General features: G+C 37.0%; 1 protein-coding gene across 1 annotated transcript in view; it reads left to right on the top strand.

The window, feature by feature from the left end:
- The first annotated feature begins 5576 nt into the window (after positions 1 to 5576).
- LOC146862604 (uncharacterized) overlaps positions 5577 to 21931 on the top strand; it is a 145278-nt gene continuing 128923 nt past the window's right edge. Inside the window, exons 1-2 of the mRNA XM_085643097.1 lie at positions 5577 to 6904; positions 11261 to 14403. Of these exons, the coding sequence (XP_085499223.1) occupies positions 11303 to 14403 (3101 nt within the window). The 5' untranslated portion in view covers positions 5577 to 6904; positions 11261 to 11302. The remainder of the gene's footprint in view (positions 6905 to 11260; positions 14404 to 21931) is intronic.

Here is a 21931-nt window from a genome sequence, read left to right as displayed (position 1 = left end):
GTGTCTAAATACAGTATTAGCATCAGCAGAGGATTGCGGTCGCGTGAGTTATAGTTGCCTGCACTAACTATAACGGGGGAATTTCAATGGTTTTTTACGAGTGAAATGTCCAGCTAACTATAACATGTGTGAAACCTATGGTTTTTTCAGTGAATATATATATATATATATACAATATTAAATATGTTTAAAATTAATATAAAAAGTAGATTTAATATACATTTTAAAAAACTATAATAAATACACTAAATTAAAAAAGTCAAACACACATTAGTGATAATTCATATATATATATATATAAAAACAATTATCAATTATTAAACTCTTAATTTTAATGTATTTTATCATTTTAAAATTATATAGAAATTCACACATATATATATATATATATATATTTATATATATATATATATATATATATATATTATCTACTGGCGGTCGCTAGTAGATAGTTATAGTTAGGACCGAGTTTCCATAGGAAATCTGAAAATTCTATTTTGAATAACTTTGGCGCCGGTTGACGAATTCTCACGAAATTTTCAAAAATAATGGGGCGCTCCGTTCAGCTCCTACCCTGAAAGTCTCGGGGTGATTCGTCAAGCGGGGGCCGAGAAAAAAGGGGGGTCCCAAAACGCATTTTCCCCATGCATTTTTCCATAGGACCTTTAGTCGAAGGTACAGCCCGAACGGCTGAACAGAATTACTTGAAATTTGGCAGAGAGGTAGTCCTCAGGTCAGGGAAGTGCCTTTTGCAGGTCTCGTGTCAATCTGTTCAGTAGTTCCTGAGAAAATAGCATTTAAAAGCATATAAATATCTATAAGTGAGCACCCTAACGTGCGCGAGCGTAATTCTGATTGGTGGTTACATGTTAGTCAACGTTCGAATCGGTCAAAATCAGGAAGTGTCGGCCGCCATTTTGTTTGTTTTCAGTGCGAGAGTGACAAAGGAAGGTGGCGAACGTGAAAAGGGGGCATGGTAGAGAGTTCCTGACCCCCTAGCCTTTGTCAGGGGGTCCCTGAAGGACCCCGAAGGCAGAAATTTTGCACGCACGGTGAAAAACCCCCCAAAAAAAATAATAATTTTAATACGTAGTTTATTGTAAAATAAATATATAAAAAAAATAATAATACATAAATAAATTAGCATTTAAAAAAACGTACAAATTCACTGAAAAAACCATAGGTTTCACACACGTTATAGTTAGGAATTAGCATTTAAAAAACCTTGCAAATTCACTTAAAAAACCATAGGTTTCACACATGTTATAGTTAGGTGGATATTTCACTCGTAAAAAACCAATGAAATTCCCCCGTTATAGTTAGTTCAGATAACTATAACTCGCGCGACCGCCACTCTATCACAAGGATGATGTCATCAGTGATGTCATGAGTGATGCCACTGACCATGCCATGAGTGATGTAATATGTGACGTCATGAGCAGTGGATTGCGGGCGCGCGAGTTATAGTTATCTGAACTAACTATAACGGGGGAATTTCATTGGTTTTTTACGAGTGAAATATCCACCTAACTATAACATGTGTGAAACCTATGGTTTTTTAAGTGAATATATATATATATATGAGCTCTCTTCGCTCACAAGTTTCTCCAAGGAAAAAGAACGAACGTAGACCTCCTTGTGTAGATTCAAAAGTATTTTATTCCTCCTCACCTGCCATTACGCGTTTCAGCCGTCAAAGCGGCCTTGATCACATGACAATGCTCAGAGTGTTTTGCTCATTATTTAAAGTGCTAATGCTTGAAAAAAAAAACCCACACACAAGGTCTGAATTGATGGACATGGAAAACAGACTAATAAGTTTCAAATTAATGCCGATAAAATAATACATTGCATATGTTCGACATTTGGCGTAAAATATACATACAGGTAGAATACCTCGTTTACACAAGTCCTGTGGTCCAATAAAATCAAATGTTGCAATTCTGAACATGGAAAATATTTGCCAATACCTGTATAATACCTGAAAGGGAGTGAAACCTTTATAAGAGTATTCTGATAATCCATTTCTAAACTATGTGTGTGTGTGAAAAATAAATAAATGTGCTTGCCAAATACCTGTGTGAAATACCTCATAAATGCACCCCCGGATAATATATAGATTTGACTGCATATACATAGGGCCTCACCCATGAAAAAAATATAAGTTTATCTTCTTTTATATTCCCCCCCATGGGAGATACTTAAAAGGTAAGGTTTCCAATCTCGTAATGGTATTTATAAATGATGATCTATAACCATTATCTGTAGGCTCCCTGATAGACATACATGAGAAAATCTCATTGACTATATACAGTTAAGGGTACATTGATCTATAATAATTGTAATATACCCTTATGTTTAAAAGATGTAAAAACAATAAAAGATGATATTATAAAATCCGAAGGTGCAAAGGAAAAAGTGCAAAATAGTGCGGTACTAGTCCATATGGACACCTAGTGCAAAATATGATGAGGTGGATATATGCAAAGGATTGCTAATAAATATGCATTTAATGTCACTGAGGACGCTAAGGAGAGGGATGTTGAATTACCCTTGTGATTCATGAGGGGAACAAGATAACTTAAATAATGTTTATATTCCAATAAAATATCCTAAAACTCAAAACCATCAGAACAAACAAGAGACACACAATAAAAACTATATGTCTAAAATCTCATTCTAAAAGGTCTAAGCCAGAATAAATATTTAGATAAGAACAGTATAAATACTAAAAAACAATGAGTTATCTTATAAACGAACATGACCAATATACATAATTTACAATTCATAATTTCACTTTCTAGATGGGGTCCAATTGCAGGTTTAGCAAAGTTTACAGATATGTGTAAAGGTCTTCGGTTGCGTTAAGCCCTCCAGGATACTTGGAATCAAATTCCAATATATAGTTGGTTTCCAGACGTCTTAACTATTATACATATATTTTCCCCCAGTTACGCCTGCTTGCACATGGGGCTGTGGGAGGAACAGGTCCTCATGACTGCCTTCAAGGATGTTTTGTCCCACCACATCATAAGGTGGTTCAGGTACATAGATGATCTGCTGATAATATGGAGAGGCACAGAGGTGGCAGCCCTTCATTTCATTGAGCAGATCAATGATAACAACCTGAACCTCATATTCTTTGGCCAGATTAGCACAACATCAATTTGTTTCCTGGATGTTGAGATTTATGTCCACAATGATCAGCTTTGTACCAGGCTATATCGAAAATCGACTGCCGGCAATACCTTACTACGTGCAACCAGTCACCATCCTGCTCACCTAATCCGCAGCATTCCATACGGTGAAATGCTCCGGATAAGGAGGATTTGCAATCTTGACTCCGATTGTCTGGCAGCACAGAATGAATGCAAATCCTGGTTCGTTAGGACAGGGTATGCCACTGATGTTATTGATAAAGCTATGCTACGAGCCAATGCACTGGGTAGAACGCAGGTACTGATTGGTAAAACTGGCATGACTGCAAATCAGGTACCCGAGAGCACAGAACCTCCAAGATTAATACTCACCTACAATACCCAAAACAAAATCATACGTAGAATGGTCAACAAAAACTGGTAGTTGGTAAAAAACGACCCGGTTCTAGGTGTTTCAGCAACCAAGTCCCCCAACATAACATTCAGAAAATCACGATCTATGAAGGACATGTTGGTAAAAAGTAGCCCTGAAGTGAGGAACTCTGTGAATTGGCTCGGTGCCAGTAAGGGTTTTATCAAATGCGCTGTTTGCAAGGCTTGCAAACAAGGTACCAACAAAACAGAGTACCTAACTCCTTTCAGCAGTAAACCTGTTCAAATCACCAAAAAACTGACATGCAAAACGGAGTTTGCTGTTTATGTGCTGGAGTGTCCCTGTGGCCTGCGGTATGTAGGTAGCACCAAGCTACAGGTCCACAAGCGGATACTCCAGCACATATGGGCAATCAATAATGGTGATATTACTTACCCAGTTGCCAGAAATTTTGATGAGAAACACTCCAAAAATTCTATGGATCTTAAATATTTTGTCTTGGACTCGGTCCTTCCATTGAGTAGAGCGGGTAATCACGAAGCAATGCTTCGTAAACTAGAGACAAAATATATTCTGGAGTTAGACTCTAAGACCCCCAATGGTTTAAATTCCAGTGAGGATTTTTTTACATATCTATGATGTTAGAGGTCTGTTCAAACCGTCTTAAGATTCGTCGCTACCTTACTATGAATTGTTTTAACCATCTGTGGTTTTATGACTTAGCACGATTTTGCACATGTGAATCCTCGGGTTCACTAGGTGATATTTTACATGCACTTGCACTTTATTGTAGACAAACAGTGATTATTACTTCAGCCCACTTGGGCAATATCATGAATGTCGTTTCAGCATTTGATTTGGGCAAAAAGATATATGCATACTAAGATGAGTAACATGCTTTTATTATGACAAAAAAGTTTACATTGGTTTTACTTTTTTTCTTAAAGCAAGTTTTTATCATCGTATTTGAAACGTTTTGATTCTAACACTGAGTAGTTGCATCTTTTATATTTATATATTTAATATTTATTTATTTATATATATTTATTAGATTGCACATTGCTCAGTTTGCACATATCATGTGTAGGAATTGTTTACCATCAATAGATATCAGGTTGAACAATGCGAGTATTTTCACTATGTCTATTACTTCTTCGTCACCATTTGTTGTGCTGTCACTTTTAAAAAGGTTATGTCTGCCCCCTTAATGTATCATGTGATCAAGGCCCCACGAGGGCTGAAACGCATTATGGCTGGGTGCATGGGTTTGAAATAAATTAACTGCACCATACCTGGGTTCGCTGTGTCTTTGTTCGAGGAAAAGAACGATAAAGAGACATTTCATGTATATATATACATATATGTATATATATTACCTACTGGCGGTCGCCAGTAGGTAGTTATAGTTAGGACCACGTTTCCATAGGAAAACCTCAACATTCTATTTTGAATAACTTTGGCGCCGGTCGACGAATCCTCGCGAATTTCTCAAAATAGGTGGGGCGCTACGCTCCGCTCCTACCCTGAAAGTCTCAGGGGGATCCGTCAAGCGGGGGCTGAGATAAAAGGGGGGTCCCAAAACGCGTTTTTCCCATGCATTTTTCCATAGGACCTTTAGAACGACCTACAGCCCGAACGGCTGAACAGAATTACTCAAAATTTGGCAGAGAGGTAGTCCTCAGGTCAAGGAAGTGCCTTTTGTAGGTTTGGTGTAAATCTGTTCAGTAGATTCTGAGAAAATAGCCTTTAAATCAATATATATATCTGAGCCCGCTTACGGTACGCTTACCGTACGCTTACGGTAAGCGTACGGTGGCGTGCGCGAGCGCGATTCTGATTGGCTCTTAGATCTTAGTAAACATTAGAATCGGCCGAAACCAGGAAGCGGCGGCCGCCATTTTGTGTATTTCACTCTGAAAAAAAAGAGTGAAAACAAAGAAAGGGGGCAATGAGGAGAGTTACAGACCCCCTAACAATTGTAAGGGGGTCAAAGAAGGACAGAAAAGTACAAAAAAAACATTTATTGATTTTAAAAAAAATCACGGGGTACGCGTACGGTAAGCTCACGGTAAGCGTACGGTAAAAAAAATAAAAATAAATAAATGAAAATCAGATTTAAGAGTTTAGAAATTAGGGAGCTCTAAAAAGAGCTGTTGTGTTTATGGAGTCATTTTTTTAGTGGTACTTACAAGTAAGTACCGATGCAGAGTCTAAGGTTCAAGAGGAAGACTCTGTTCCCTTCATCATTGAAGTGCACACCATCTCCTCTATAAATGTCTTGCATGTCGTAACGCAAGTTGTTGTGGTAAATGGCACCCATACCATAGTCACGGAGGAAAGCAGAAACAGATTTGTTGACGTGCTTTCTTGCTTTGTCAATCTGTGGACAGAAATGATTGGACCAGTTCCATTTTTGCCTTTGGCATATGTTGGAAAACACAAAGGCAGTTTTAGGGAAAAGTGTAAACAGTTGTGCAAAGGTGTCCTTCATAAGCATTTCCAGACCTACCCCAGTCAAAGTGCCTAGGTCATTGCCACCACAGTGCACTATTATGAGGTCAGGGTGTTGGATTTGCATGAAGGATTTCACCAATGGCATCAATTGGTGCCACTTTAACCCTCTCTGACCAATCCATTTAATGTCTACATTTGGCAAAGCAAGGTCTCTCACCATATCTGTTTTCTCTGCAAACTTTTCACTCCAGAAGACATAGCTGTGCCCTACAATCCACACTGTGAACATCTTCAAAGGAGAACTGGATGCACTCAGGAGGTGTCTTTCAGTAGAATGGCAATATGAAAATAAAGACAGTTTGGAAATGGAGGCATACATATTTTTTACAAAACAAAAAGAACTGATTGGCTGTTTCATACCATTCTAGAATAAAAAATAGGCTGTATGTGAAAATTAATAGAAGCATGTTTTGTATTGGTACAAAAAAATGTGTAACCAAAGAACAGTACTATGGATTTGCAGTTAGGTTTGAAAAGTCAAGCACTCTTGCTCTGTGGAATTGAAACATTGTGTGTCGAACTTCTGACCTAACTGCACACAGCAGTGTTCCATGAGCTGTTGCTATGGTAGCAGGCAGAAGTCAAGTTGGGGGAAGGGTACTAGGCAGAAGTCAAGTTGGGGGCAGGGTACTTTTGGAAAAGGGTTGGTTTTCAACCAATAGAAATGTGTCATTACATTTGAAAAAAAGGGGGAAGCACTGAGATTTGAAACTTACATGTATATGTGTGGAAAAATAGAGGGAAAGTTTGCCATTATCTGGTTCTGCTGAGAGGAGAGAGGTGTACAGAACAGAGATCCTGGCTCTGATAATCTGCTGTTTGAGTGACACATTTCTTTCACAACTAACTAAATTTAAAGGTGAGTTTACAGTTTGAGAGGGGATGTATGTGGTAACTTAAGAAATGAATAATAGAAATGGGAATTGTTTTTGTTGTAGTTACACATGGTGGATTCATAATGTGTCAGTCTGTAAAAGAGATTTTCACTTGGCCCGAAAAAAAAAGAGCAGTAAGTGTGCTTTCAAATTGGCAAAGAAATTTCGTTTTGGCACTTATGTGAAAACATGACTCTGTGTGCATAGAAGAATTATAGGCAGAAATGTATTGCGTCTTGCTCTGGTGATTTCACAGTTGCAGTAGATGGAAAAGAGGAGCGAATTTTTGGGGGAAGAAGCAGAGGCTTAGCACACACCCATGTGCTTGCCATGTATAGTCATGCACAGTAATTAGAAGCGGGTGGGGTTTTCAGGTTTAAGTCTGTAATGCAAATACATTCAGCATCACTAAGGCTGGTTGCCCCTGCTGGAGTGTAGGCAGTCACAGAGAATACACACGGTGGTGGTCTGAAAAAAAAACAGCTTGGACATGTGCATTTAAATAAATTTAAAAAAAAGGTTTCAGAATGTGTCAGTCTGTAAAAGTGATTTCAAAGTGTAAAAAGAGATTTTCACTTGGCCCGAAAAAAAAAGGAGCAGTAAGTGTGCTTTCAAATTGGCAAAGAAATTTCGTTTTGGCACTTATGTGAAAACATGACTCTGTGTGCATAGAAGAATTATAGGCAGAAATTTATTGCGTCTTGCTCTGGTGATTTCACAGTTGCAGTAGATGGAAAAGAGGAGCGAATTTTTGGGGGAAGAAGCAGAGGCTTAGCACACACCCATGTGCTTGCCATGTATAGTCATGCACAGTAATTAGAAGCGAGTGGGGTTTTCAGGTTTAAGTCTGTAATGCAAATACATTCAGCATCACTAAGGCTGGTTGCCCCTGCTGGAGTGTAGGCAGTCACAGAGAATACACACGGTGGTGGTCTGAAAAAAAAACAGCTTGGACATGTGCATTTAAATAAATTTAAAAAAAAGGTTTCAGAATGTGTCAGTCTGTAAAAGTGATTTCAAAGTGTAAAAAGAGATTTTTACTTGGCCCAAAAAAAAAAGAGCAGTAAGTGTGCTTTCAATTTGGCAAAGAAATTTCGTTTTGGCACTAATGTGAAAACATGACTCTGTGTCCATAGAAGAATTATAGGCAGAAATGTATTGCGTCTTGCTCTGGTGATTTCACAGTTGCAGTAGATGGAAAAGAGGAGCGAATTTTTGGGGGAAGAAGCAGAGGCTTAGCACACACCCATGTGCTTGCCATGTATAGTCATGCACAGTAATTAGAAGCGAGTGGGGTTTTCAGGTTTAAGTCTGTAATGCAAATACATTCAGCATCACTAAGGCTGGTTGCTCCTGCTGGAGTGTAGGCAGTCACAGAGAATACACACGGTGGTGGTCTGAAAAAAAAACAGCTTGGACATGTGCATTTAAATAAATTTAAAAAAAAGGTTTCAGAATGTGTCAGTCTGTAAAAGTGATTTCAAAGTGTAAAAAGAGATTTTTACTTGGCCCAAAAAAAAAAGAGCAGTAAGTGTGCTTTCAATTTGGCAAAGAAATTTCGTTTTGGCACTAATGTGAAAACATGACTCTGTGTCCATAGAAGAATTATAGGCAGAAATGTATTGCGTCTTGCTCTGGTGATTTCACAGTTGCAGTAGATGGAAAAGAGGAGCGAATTTTTGGGGGAAGAAGCAGAGGCTTAGCACACACCCATGTGCTTGCCATGTATAGTCATGCACAGTAATTAGAAGCGAGTGGGGTTTTCAGGTTTAAGTCTGTAATGCAAATACATTCAGCATCACTAAGGCTGGTTGCTCCTGCTGGAGTGTAGGCAGTCACAGAGAATACACACGGTGGTGGTCTGAAAAAAAAACAGCTTGGACATGTGCATTTAAATAAATTTAAAAAAAAGGTTTCAGAATGTGTCAGTCTGTAAAAGTGATTTCAAAGTGTAAAAAGAGATTTTCACTTGGCCCAAAAAAAAAAGAGCAGTAAGTGTGCTTTCAAATTGGCAAAGAAATTTCGTTTTGGCACTTATGTGAAAACATGACTCTGTGTGCATAGAAGAATTATAGGCAGAAATGTATTGCGTCTTGCTCTGGTGATTTCACAGTTGCAGTAGATGGAAAAGAGGAGCGAATTTTTGGGGGAAGAAGCAGAGGCTTAGCACACACCCATGTGCTTGCCATGTATAGTCATGCACAGTAATTAGAAGCGAGTGGGGTTTTCAGGTTTAAGTCTGTAATGCAAATACATTCAGCATCACTAAGGCTGGTTGCTCCTGCTGGAGTGTAGGCAGTCACAGAGAATACACACGGTGGTGGTCTGAAAAAAAAACAGCTTGGACATGTGCATTTAAATAAATTTAAAAAAAAGGTTTCAGAATGTGTCAGTCTGTAAAAGTGATTTCAAAGTGTAAAAAGAGATTTTTACTTGGCCCAAAAAAAAAAGAGCAGTAAGTGTGCTTTCAATTTGGCAAAGAAATTTCGTTTTGGCACTAATGTGAAAACATGACTCTGTGTGCATAGAAGAATTATAGGCAGAAATGTATTGCGTCTTGCTCTGGTGATTTCACAGTTGCAGTAGATGGAAAAGAGGAGCGAATTTTTGGGGGAAGAAGCAGAGGCTTAGCACACACCCATGTGCTTGCCATGTATAGTCATGCACAGTAATTAGAAGCGAGTGGGGTTTTCAGGTTTAAGTCTGTAATGCAAATACATTCAGCATCACTAAGGCTGGTTGCCCCTGCTGGAGTGTAGGCAGTCACAGAGAATACACACGGTGGTGGTCTGAAAAAAAACCAGCTTGGACATGTGCATTTAAATAAATTTAAAAAAAAAGGTTTCAGAATGTGTCAGTCTGTAAAAGTGATTTCAAAGTGTAAAAAGAGATTTTCACTTGGCCCGAAAAAAAAAGGAGCAGTAAGTGTGCTTTCAAATTGGCAAAGAAATTTCGTTTTGGCACTTATGTGAAAACATGACTCTGTGTGCATAGAAGAATTATAGGCAGAAATTTATTGCGTCTTGCTCTGGTGATTTCACAGTTGCAGTAGATGGAAAAGAGGAGCGAATTTTTGGGGGAAGAAGCAGAGGCTTAGCACACACCCATGTGCTTGCCATGTATAGTCATGCACAGTAATTAGAAGCGAGTGGGGTTTTCAGGTTTAAGTCTGTAATGCAAATACATTCAGCATCACTAAGGCTGGTGGCCCCTGCTGGAGTGTAGGCAGTCACAGAGAATACACACGGTGGTGGTCTGAAAAAAAAACAGCTTGGACATGTGCATTTAAATAAATTTTAAAAAAAGGTTTCAGAATGTGTCAGTCTGTAAAAGTGATTTCAAAGTGTAAAAAGAGATTTTCACTTGGCCCGAAAAAAAAAGAGCAGTAAGTGTGCTTTCAAATTGGCATAGAAATTTCGTTTTGGCACTAATGTGAAAACATGACTCTGTGTGCATAGAAGAATTATAGGCAGAAATTTATTGCGTCTTGCTCTGGTGATTTCACAGTTGCAGTAGAAGGAAAAGAGGAGCGAATTTTTGGGGGAAGAAGCAGAGGCTTAGCACACACCCTTGTGCTTGCCATGTATAGTCATGCACAGTAATTAGAAGCGAGTGGGGTTTTCAGGTTTAAGTCTGTAATGCAAATACATTCAGCATCACTAAGGCTGGTTGCCCCTGCTGGAGTGTAGGCAGTCACAGAGAATACACACGGTGGTGGTCTGAAAAAAAAACAGCTTGGACATGTGCATTTAAATAAATTTAAAAAAAAGGTTTCAGAATGTGTCAGTCTGTAAAAGTGATTTCAAAGTGTAAAAAGAGATTTTCACTTGGCCCGAAAAAAAAAGAGCAGTAAGTGTGCTTTCAAATTGGCAAAGAAATTTCGTTTTGGCACTAATGTGAAAACATGACTCTGTGTGCATAGAAGAATTATAGGCAGAAATTTATTGCGTCTTGCTCTGGTGATTTCACAGTTGCAGTAGATGGAAAAGAGGAGCGAATTTTTGGGGGAAGAAGCAGAGGCTTAGCACACACCCATGTGCTTGCCATGTATAGTCATGCACAGTAATTAGAAGCGAGTGGGGTTTTCAGGTTTAAGTCTGTAATGCAAATATATTCAGCATCACTAAGGCTGGTGGCCCCTGCTGGAGTGTAGGCAGTCACAGAGAATACACACGGTGGTGATCTGAAAAAAAAAAAAAGCTTGGACATGTGCATTTAAATAAATTTTAAAAAAAGAGCAGTTTGTGTGCATTGAAAATGGCAAAGAAATTTCGTTTTGTGACTATTGTGAAAAGAAATGTAGTAATATATTTAAATACAATAAAGGATTTTTTTTTTAGTTTTTTTCAGGTATTGCTGAAGAACAGTGAACAAAATTTAAGATGCCTACAAAATCTCGAGTTCAAAAAACGCTAAAAAAAAAACTATATTTGAGGACAACTGGAGGACCAAAGTTAGTAGAAGATGCTGATGTTGGGAAAAAGAAAAAATCTTCTGGTAAGCAAAAAAGACAATTCCTAAACAAAATATTGAAAACAAACAAAAATGTACAAAATGTCTGTTCTCGGAAAAATGTAACAAAACCTACAGAACAGCAAAAAATTGAGGATTTAGTTAATGCAAATATACCTTCTGCAATTGAAAAGTTTAACATAAACAGAAAAACAGCATTTAAAGAGATACGTAGAAAAATGTTTCAGAGAAGAGTTATGTCCAATTTGATAAAGGATATAAAGAAATATAAGCAGAAGGCTAAATATTATAAGAGAAAAAAAGAAATTGAAGCCATTGCAGCAAAAGCATTAGAATTAAAAAGGAAACTATTCATATTAATTTTGAATAGGATGCGTACATTAGATAAAATGGTTAATGTACTGAAATCACAAAGCAAAAGCAAAAGAGTAGTGAACAGAACAAACTTTTGTAAAGTGTTTTTAGGAAAGTGGATGCATAGTTCAAGTAGTGAACCTTTTTTTAATGAAGAAAGCTATTTTCAAAGCAATAGTTTGCTGCATGCAGTTGACACCAGAGGTCGTTCATACGAAGTAAAAAACGGTTGCATAATGGAGAAGGAGATAATGGTTCCAAGAGATGAGGTACAAGTGATGGCAGATGAGGCAATGGGGAGACGTCCTAAAGCCCCAGTGTACACTTGGAATTGTAGTAGTATTTGCACTGTGCGTCAGGAATCTATTGACAGATTTCGAGAGTTTCTAAGAGAATATAGTAAAAAAAGTGTAAAACAAAAGATTAAGGTGCTTCAAAGTCTGGATCCATGCAGAGTGAGAGAGAATACTGGTTTGCAGGGTCATTCTCTTGCTTGTCTATCTAGAAAAGTGTGCAATAGTGTTTTCCATCATTTTAGGATGCTGGCTGTTCATCATACTGAAATGAGAAAGTTTGTGAGACGGTTGTATTTTGCCAAAAGTCCAGCAATAAAGTTAAATGAATTGAATAGGGCTCTGTTCCGAGGAACGGTATCAGATGTAGAGAAGGTTGTTGATGAAATTCAGTTTTGTTACTTTGGTCCTGAACAAAACAGTGCAGAGAAGGACACAATAAATGAGGCAGAAGTGGAAGAGAATGTAGAACCCTCTGTAAGTAACACATTTAATGATCACATAACAAAATTTGCAATAGTCTCTAATGAAAGACCAAATGTTACTTGTATTTGTTGCCGCAGAACTCATTATAGAAAACAAACTAGGAATGTTGATCTCTACAGAAAGAGTGAAAATGAAGATAATTATAAGTGGATGGATTTTGCCACATATATATTTCTTGAAAATTGTTTTGAATTGGGTGAAGATCAGCGTATTTGCAAATACTGCTACAACAAGTTAGAGGAAAATAGAATGCCGACCAGAGCTGTACATAATAATTTAGAATTGGATGCTATTCCTGCTGAACTTTCTGAATTAAATACATATGAGTCTATACTCATTCAATGTGTTCATCCGTTCCAGACCATAGTACGTATGGAGCCCAAAACTGGTAAATTACCTCCTTCAGATTTACTGAGAGGTTTAAAAGGTAGAGTGGTGTATTTGCCCTTGGATTTGAAAAAAAATATGGAAACTATTGATGCAGATACTTTGGAAACTGAACCATTAATTATTCTGGTTAATGGTGTCCCTACAAAGAATAAGAAGATTTGGCAGGAGCTGGTAGATGTGCGGAAAGTACAAAGAGCAAATTTGTATTTGAAAAAAAATAACAAATGGTATGAATCAATTTATATAGAAGAAGAAGAAGAAGAAGAAGAAGATTTACAAGGAGACACAGAAACACCAACTGGACAAATTGAAAAAGTGGACAAGTCAAAGGAAGAAGAAATTTATGAACATTTTAGCATACATCCTCTCCATTCGAAAGAAGTTATGGGAGACAATATTGATCTCTTTCAGATGAAGAAAGCAAAAGGAAATCCTGTGAGTGTATGGGAGGAGAGCTTGGAAGCTCGATGTTTTCCCCAGCTGTTTCCTAAAGGAAAAGGAGGACGATACGATGAACGTCCGGAACAGATTCCAGCTTCTGAGTATCGGACTACAAGACTATATGCTGAAGATCCCAGATTTCGACAAAGTATCCCTTATTTGTTCCATCTTTTATTTGAAAGCGACTTGTCTGCACTGTCTTATGCAGTAAATCACATTTTAAAAAGTGGAGTACATTTACAAAATGTGTCTGCTAAGGATTTTATGGAGAAAGTGCAGCACCGAGATGATCATTTGGAAACACAACTGATCAATCTGATGGCTTGTCAGCGTGGGACAAATGAATATTGGTACCGACGCCATGGTGAACTAAAATGCATGTTACGCAACTTAGGAACACCAACATGGTTCCTTACCCTAAGCTGCGCCGAGTACGCTTGGGATGATTTACTGGATTTTCTACGAGAGGCCAATTCAAACATTGAAAACATCGAATACAAGACAGCAGGAGAACTGTGCTCATTGGATCCGGTTAATGTTTGCAGATATTTCAATCATAGATTTGAGGCTATGATGTCCTTCATCTGCAATAAAAAAAATCCACCCCTTGGAGAAGTAGTGGATTTCTTTTGGAGAAAAGAGTACCAGGCAAGAGGTGCTCCTCATATTCATATGCTGCTGTGGATCAAGGATGCCCCAAAGTTTGGAACAGATACTGATGAAGCAGTGTTATCTTACATTGAAGAATATGCAACATGTGCTATACCTAAAAACACAGAAGAGAACAAGTTAAAGGAGCAAGTTCTACGTTTCCAAAGTCATCGGTGTGGAAAATACTGTCGACGGAAATACAAGAGCAAAGAAAAATACTACACTAAATGTCGATTTGGATTTCCTAGACCTGTTCTTACAAATGGAAGAGTCAACAGTTTTATGTCAGCTGTGAGACATACTATCACAAGAAAATCACCTAAGAATACCTACAACCTTAAAAGAAAAGAAGAATCAAAAAATATAAATGACTACAACCCAGTCATTTTATCCATGTGGAACGCTAACATGGATATACAGTATGTTGCTGACAATTCCATTGCTGTTGCTCGATATGTAACGTCTTACATTACGAAATCAGAAAAAACAGAATTGAAGGAAATGTGGGAAGAGATTTCTCACGAGAAGACTGTCAGTAAGAAGCTGTACAGTTTTAGTTTGAAGATGTTATCGCATCGAGAAATTGGATCCTACGAATGTTCAGATAGGTTATCTTCTGCAAGTCTCTACTCGAAGTCAAGAAGAATAATTTGGGCAAGTTTAGGCCTTGCAGCAATGAGAAATCGGGTACTGAAATCTGTTGGAGAAATTGAATATTTGGCCGAGAATGACCCAGAAAGTACAGACATATTGAAAACAAACATGTTGGACACATATTATCCCAAGAGAAGTCATCATCTGGAGAACATGTGTCTCTATGAAGTGCTGCAGAACTACATTTATTCACGGAAAGCTGCAGAAGACATCAACAGTGGAAAATATAAAGTTGTTGGTGAAGAAGGATGTTTGGTGAAGCAAACCAAAGGAAGTTTGATAAATCACCGGAAGCTGAGTTGCGACACTACCGACAAGAAAGAATTTTACTACTTGGCTCTTTTACAGTTGTTTAAACCATGGCGTACAGAGGATGAACTACTGGGAGAATTCCAGAGCTATGAAGATTCTTTTAATGCTTGCAAAGACAGCATACAATGCAGTACATTCTCAACTTATCTGCAAATGTTAAATGAAGAAATTGAACAGGAAACTACAATTGCAGCAGAAATAGCTAGAGACAGTTCTCAGGACAGCCAAAGTTCAGGAACACACAGTCAAGATCCCCTAGGACAACCAATCGTAGAAAATGAAGCATCAATAGCCATGAATGAAGTGGAAACGGCTATGAATCTAGCTCAAGAAGAATTTATAGACTTAGAAAATTTGGAAAGACAACTGAATCAAGAGCAGCAACAAATTTATGAAGAGATCAGAAACAAAATTGATCACGGATTTCTACATATCAAAAAAGAGTGCTCATGCACATCATTTCATCCAATCAGGATGTATGTAAGCGGACAAGCTGGCACTGGAAAAAGTTTCCTAATTAAAGTCATCAGAAGCTACCTAAAGCAAAAAACGGATTCTACTTTGTCTTGTGTGGTTACTGCTCCAACTGGGTTAGCAGCATATAACATAAAAGGAATCACCTTACATCGTTTGCTAATGTTACCAGTGGAGCATGAGAACAAAATACAATTCAACAAGCTAACTGGAGAAGCATCCTTGGAAGTTTCACGAGTATTGAAGAAGATGCAAGTTCTCATTATTGATGAGGTGAGCATGGTATCAAACTTAATGCTTGCCTTTGTGCATTTAAGAATGCAGCAAATTTTGAAGACAGACTATGACGTGTTATTTGGTGGAAAACACGTCATAGTTTTTGGGGATCTTTTGCAACTTACTCCAGTTAAAGGACAACCAGTGTTTAATACTGTGACACATGAAGACACGAAGAAGTCATTGGGAAGCATTGGAAATACAAATATTTGGTCCTTCTTTGAGTACAAGGAACTTACAACTAATATGAGGCAAGCAAACGATGAAGAATATGGAAGTATTCTGAAAGATATCAGGATTGGACTACTCACAGATGTTGGGAAAAAAGCATTACAGAGTCGGCTGCTACATAATTTATTTCCAAAGGAAGAAATAGTTGCAGAGAAAATATACAAGAATATTGCAGAAAACAAAAGTGTCATCTGCTTAATGCCAACTCTACGTGAATGCTCAATATTTAATGAGGAGCTTTTGAAATTGGAAAAGGAAGACATCAGGAAATTGGAAGCAGTGGACAAAATTGAGGATGGAAGAATTACAGTCACAGTAACAGGCAAACTGAAAAATAAATTGGACTCACTAGAGAAGAACATCTCCAAAACAGCAGGATTAGAAAAAAATCTTTATGTTTGCATGAACTGTAGAGTGTTTTTAAGGAGAAATTTGGATGTTGAGAAAGGCTTAGTGAATGGAGCGATGGGAAGAGTTGTGGGTTTTATTAATTATCAGAAAAAAGAAGGAATTGAATGTTTACAGATAAAATTTGATCAGATAGAGGAAGTTAAAGACATTTGTCGTTGTTCAGTTCGTTTCATGCTTGTGAAAGACTTATATGTACGTAGGAAGCAGTTTCCGTTTTCACTAGCATATGCTGTAACTATCCACAAGTCTCAAGGATTGACTGTAGATTGTGCATTTGTGAACATTGGTTCAACTGTGTTCAAAGAAGGTATGGCATATGTAGCTTTGTCACGAGTCAAAACATTATCAGGTTTATTCATGATAGACTTTGATGACTCAAAAGTTAGTGCTGATACAAACTGTGTAAAGGAGTATAATAGATTAAGAAGAAGCTATGCTCCTCATTTAGGTCAGTATCCTGTGTTGGAGAAACGTGTAGTTTCTCGTAAAAGGAGAAATGAGAATATCTGTAATGAAGATGTAGAGAAGAGGAAAAAAAAGAGGAGTGATGTAATTGCAAGCAAAAAGAATAAGGAAAATGAAGAACAGGTTGTAGGATGTCATTTTGAAAATAGCTCTGGTGTCAACTGCTACGCTAATGTAGTGCTGAATGTTGCATTTTATCTGGAAAGTTTGCAAGAGCAGATAATAGTAAATCAGGGAAAAAGATTGTGTTCAGAGCTCAGTCTCCTTTTTCAAAAGCTGAGTAAAGATAAAACTCAAATAGAAAGTGCTACTGAAATTAGAAAACTTTTAGATGTATGTTCAGGACGAACACAGTTTTCTCAAAATGAACAGCAAGATGCACACGAATTTTTGATGTATTTTCTTCAGGTAGTGGAAGAAGAAGGAGTTCCCATTGACATTTTTTTTGGTCTCTCTTATAAATGGGAACATAGTTGTGATAATTGTTATAATATATGTGGCTCTATTGTTGATAATGAAAGGTTTATTTATTTGACATTGCCAGAGAGTAAAACAGTCACTTTTGCAAAATTAGTTAAAGATGCTAATCATAGCATGAAATGTGGTGAGTGTAATTCTGACATGTTTTCAACATTAATTTTAAGGGAATACGGACAGTATGTAATTTTAATGATGCAACGATGTAGAGCTGATGGATCAAAATTGGATACTTTAATAAAGAAGTTTACAGGACAGCAATTATCAATTTCAGGAAAAACTTTTGTAACTGTTGCAATAATTTTCCATGATGGACCTACTGTTACTTCTGGACATTACACAGTTTATCTAAAATGTGAAAAAGGCTGGACACTGTGTAATGATTCCAAATTGATTTTCAAACAACGTTTGCCTTTTGATTTAGCAAATTCCTATCTAATCTTCCTGAAACCTAAATTTTAGAGAGATTTGGCAAGATCTGGACAAAATAATTTTACCATTTTACTGGATTACCATTGCAATTTTGTAGAAAAAAGATTTTTAAAATTATCATTTGGCCTAAAGGAAAGATAACCAATTGTAATGTGGACTTTTTTAAATTTTAATGCAATTTTCAAAAACCAATAATTTAGAGATAATCGGTAACTTCTGCACATTTTAATTTATGGAATGCTATTGGACTGCCATTGGAAATTTTTTCAAAAATGATTTAAAAAATTACTATTTGGCCATGTGGAAAAGTAAGCAATTCTATTGTGGACTAAATAAATTATTCAAAAAATTTTCGTGAACCAAAATGTTACAGAGAATTGGTGAGATCTGGACAGATTAAACTTTAGAATTTTAATGGTTTTCCCTTGGAAATTTATTCCAGGAAAAAAAAAAAAATACTATTTGGCCTAAAGGAAATAAAATCAGATGTATTTTGGAGTTATTTGAGATATAATATTGTGATTATACTTCTGAAACAAACATATCAGACGGTATTTTAAAGAAAAAAGTATTGTTTTTAGATGATATTTTTTTAGAATAATATGCATTTCTGTAATGATAAGTTTAAGTGAGAAGACATTCTGGGCTTTTTTAATACAATCTTTGTGATTGTTAATTTTTTTTGCCCGCTGTAAAATGATGAATGCAATTGCTTTCACAATTAATAGTGAAATGCAATATATTCTGAAAACAGCAAAAATAAGGCAAAAATATTTTTTTTAAAAAAATGTAAATATGTGTATTGTATTATAAAATGGATAAAAAATATTAATACTTTTTTCTTTATTTTCAGATCGATATAGAAAATTTTCGGAAACTACAACCATTTTAAAAACTATTTTTAAAAAAAACAAATGAATAAATATTTTTTTGAGTGAGTATGGTAAGTTAAAAATAAAAATTGTAGTCTCTCAAGGACTTTGTAATGAGATAAATGATTTTTAGTGTTTTTTTTAAAAAAATAAAAAAAAGGTACGCTTACCGTACGCGTACGGTAAAAAAAAAAAAAAAAAGTTTTTAAAAAAAAAGAAAAAAAAAGATGAAAGATAAGGTTGGCTCTTAAAAGAACCGTTGTGTTCATGCAGGGACAGAGGAAAGAAAGATTGGGAATATTAGACGGTACGACAAGTGTGCTGATCTATTTTACTGTTCACCAGGGAAACACTGGTCTCCCTATAAGTAATTAGATCGTGACAAGTGGCGCACCGTACTTCAACCCTCGCAAACCGAGGGTTAATTTCCAGAGGGCCAGCAAAAGGAGATTCTCCCCCCACAGATGAAGGGCTCACCTGACCTGCAGAAGAAGGAGTCTGCCCTGCAGATGATGGTCCAGGCTGAGCTGCTGTGGATGTACTGGCTCGTCTTTCTGAAGAGTTACCTCCAAAAAGATGACCATGTGTCCTTCTGTGTACTTCCTGGAGGTGTCTCTTCATGGTGTGATTCCCAAAGGAATACTTCCTGTTAGGATTACCTCTAGAAAGTACACGCTTACACAGCTTGCAAGTAACTAAGGGTGCATTCACCTTTTGCTGGCCTTCTGGAAAAGTAAAATACTCCCAAACGTAAGAAGGCTTTACTTTCCTCGCTCTCTGCCTCAAGACAGTGCTGCTGGTGCTAGCCTCACTCTCAGAAGAGCTCTGCTGTTCTGCCATCGTATCCCAAAGACAAACCAGCTCCTTCTCCCAAGGGATCACAAGCAGAAATGAGGGGAATGGGTGTGGTGTAGGAGAGTTCTAGAACTGAAAGTAGTTTCAACCAATCAAAAGTTGTGTTTCAAGATCACATGACCTACCGTACGCTTACGGTACGCTTACGGTACGCTTACGGCAAAAAGTACGCGTGCGCGTAAAAAAGACACGCGCTTGCGCGCATGCGCATAACAGTCATTTCCCGGCACTTCCGCGTAACGTGCGCGTGTTGCGTAAGCGCGCACGCGTCCCACGCGCAGTACGCGCGGCTACGCAAAGTACGTAACTATACGCAAGCAGCGTAGATAGATTACGGGCGTTGCGTAAACCGTACGCTTACCGTGAGCTTACGGTACGCGTACTATAAAAAAAAATAATTAAAAAAAAAAAAAAAACTGGAAATAAATTTTACATGTTTATTTTAAAAAATATATATAAAAAAAATATTTAAGGATTTTAAAAATTTAAGCATAGTCTTTATAAAAGATAAGAAAATTAAATTAAAAATATGTTTGAAAAAAATGAAGAATAAAAAAAAAAATAGCATATAAAAAACCTTGCAAATTCACTGAAAAAACCATGGGTTTCACACACGTTATATTTAGGAATTAGCATTTAAAAAACCTTGCAAATTCACTGAAAAAACCATGGGTTTCACACACGTTATAGTTAGGAATTAGCATTTAAAAAACCTTAGAAATTCACTGAAAAAACCATAGGTTTCACACACGTTATAGTTAGGAATTAGCATTTAAAAAACCTTAGAAATTCAGTGAAAAAACCATAGGTTTCACACATGTTATAGTTAGCTGGACATTTTACTCGTAAAAAACCAATGAAATTGCCCCGTTATAGTTAGTTCAGCTAACTATAACTCGCGCGCCCGCAATGCACTGCTGATGACGTCACATATTACATCACTCATGACATGGTCAGTGACATCACTCATGACATCACTGATGACATCTCAAATGACATCACTGATGACATCACTGATGACATCATCCTTGTGATAGAGTGGCAGACCTCCTCTCACCTTAATATAAGCTTTGATACACACATTCAAAAATAGAGACTAAAAATTTCAAAACAATGGACATACCAATACCAGTTACAACAACCTCTTCAGTAATTCTAAGATCCACATACACATCCACTCATTCACCAACAGTCCTATACAGTCACTCATACATGTACTCACTCATCATATGTACTCATACATCTATACATCCTGTTACACAATGCCACTCATCCATAGAGTTACTCACACACATAGTCACTCATGCTAATAAAGAATAAAACATACATTTACTTGCATATACAGTAATACACACACCACCATACTTACTTCTACGGAAACTTACACATACTTAGTCTTTTAAACAATCACTTATAGAAACACATACTTATTCATACAGGAACTCTTTCAATCTCTCCCTCTCACATATACTCACATATATACACCAATAGTCACATATACTAGTTAAAAACATATGTAGTTACTCCTGAAGACACTATTGAGACAGTCATTCACTCACTAACACACCCATACACACACTCATCCACCCATACAGTCCTGCACACATGCTGTCTTCAACACATACAAACAGTGAGTCACTCATTCATGCATCTATGCACTACGTAATACCCCCCACCGTACCATACAGACACTCAGACTGATACTCAAAAAAACAACTAATAACCTATATAGACACCCATGTAGCTACTCACCAACCCATGCAGCCACTTATACACAAAGTGAGAGATACACTTAATCAGTCAGTAACACAATCAATTTTTCAAAAACAAATCATCCATTTAGACACTTATATACCCATTTATTCTTCCATCGACCTTGAGATACACATATATAAAACATATTTATTTTTCTGAAAAACACACATTCACTGGATGATGTCATCAGTGATGTCATCAGTGATGTCATTTGAGATGTCATCAGTGATGTCATGAGTGATGTCACTGACCATGTCATGAGTGATGTAATATGTGACGTCATCAGCAGTGCATTGCGGGCGCGCGAGTTATAGTTAGCTGAACTAACTATAACGGGGCAATTTCATTGGTTTTTTACGAGTAAAATGTCCAGCTAACTATAACATGTGTGAAACCTATGGTTTTTTCACTGAATTTCTAAGGTTTTTTAAATGCTAATTCCTAACTATAACGTGTGTGAAACCTATGGTTTTTTCAGTGAATATATATATATATATATGTATATATATATATATATATATATATATATATATATATATATATATATATATATATATATATATATATGTAGAAAAATCCCGTGAGACACAATCATCCACAAGAAAAGAGTCGCACTCCAGGATCACTTTAAGGATCAAAGTGTATTTCAAAGGCAACGCGTTTTGACCGCAACAGTCTTCTTTACAAGCCTGGTGATCACCGTTCCACA

This window comes from Triturus cristatus, chromosome 2_2 (genome assembly GCF_964204655.1).
Source record: "Triturus cristatus chromosome 2_2, aTriCri1.1, whole genome shotgun sequence".
Taxonomy (NCBI): domain Eukaryota; kingdom Metazoa; phylum Chordata; class Amphibia; order Caudata; family Salamandridae; genus Triturus; species Triturus cristatus.
The sequence above is the reverse complement of the archived record's forward strand: the minus strand, read 5'-3'. Positions and strand labels throughout refer to the sequence as shown.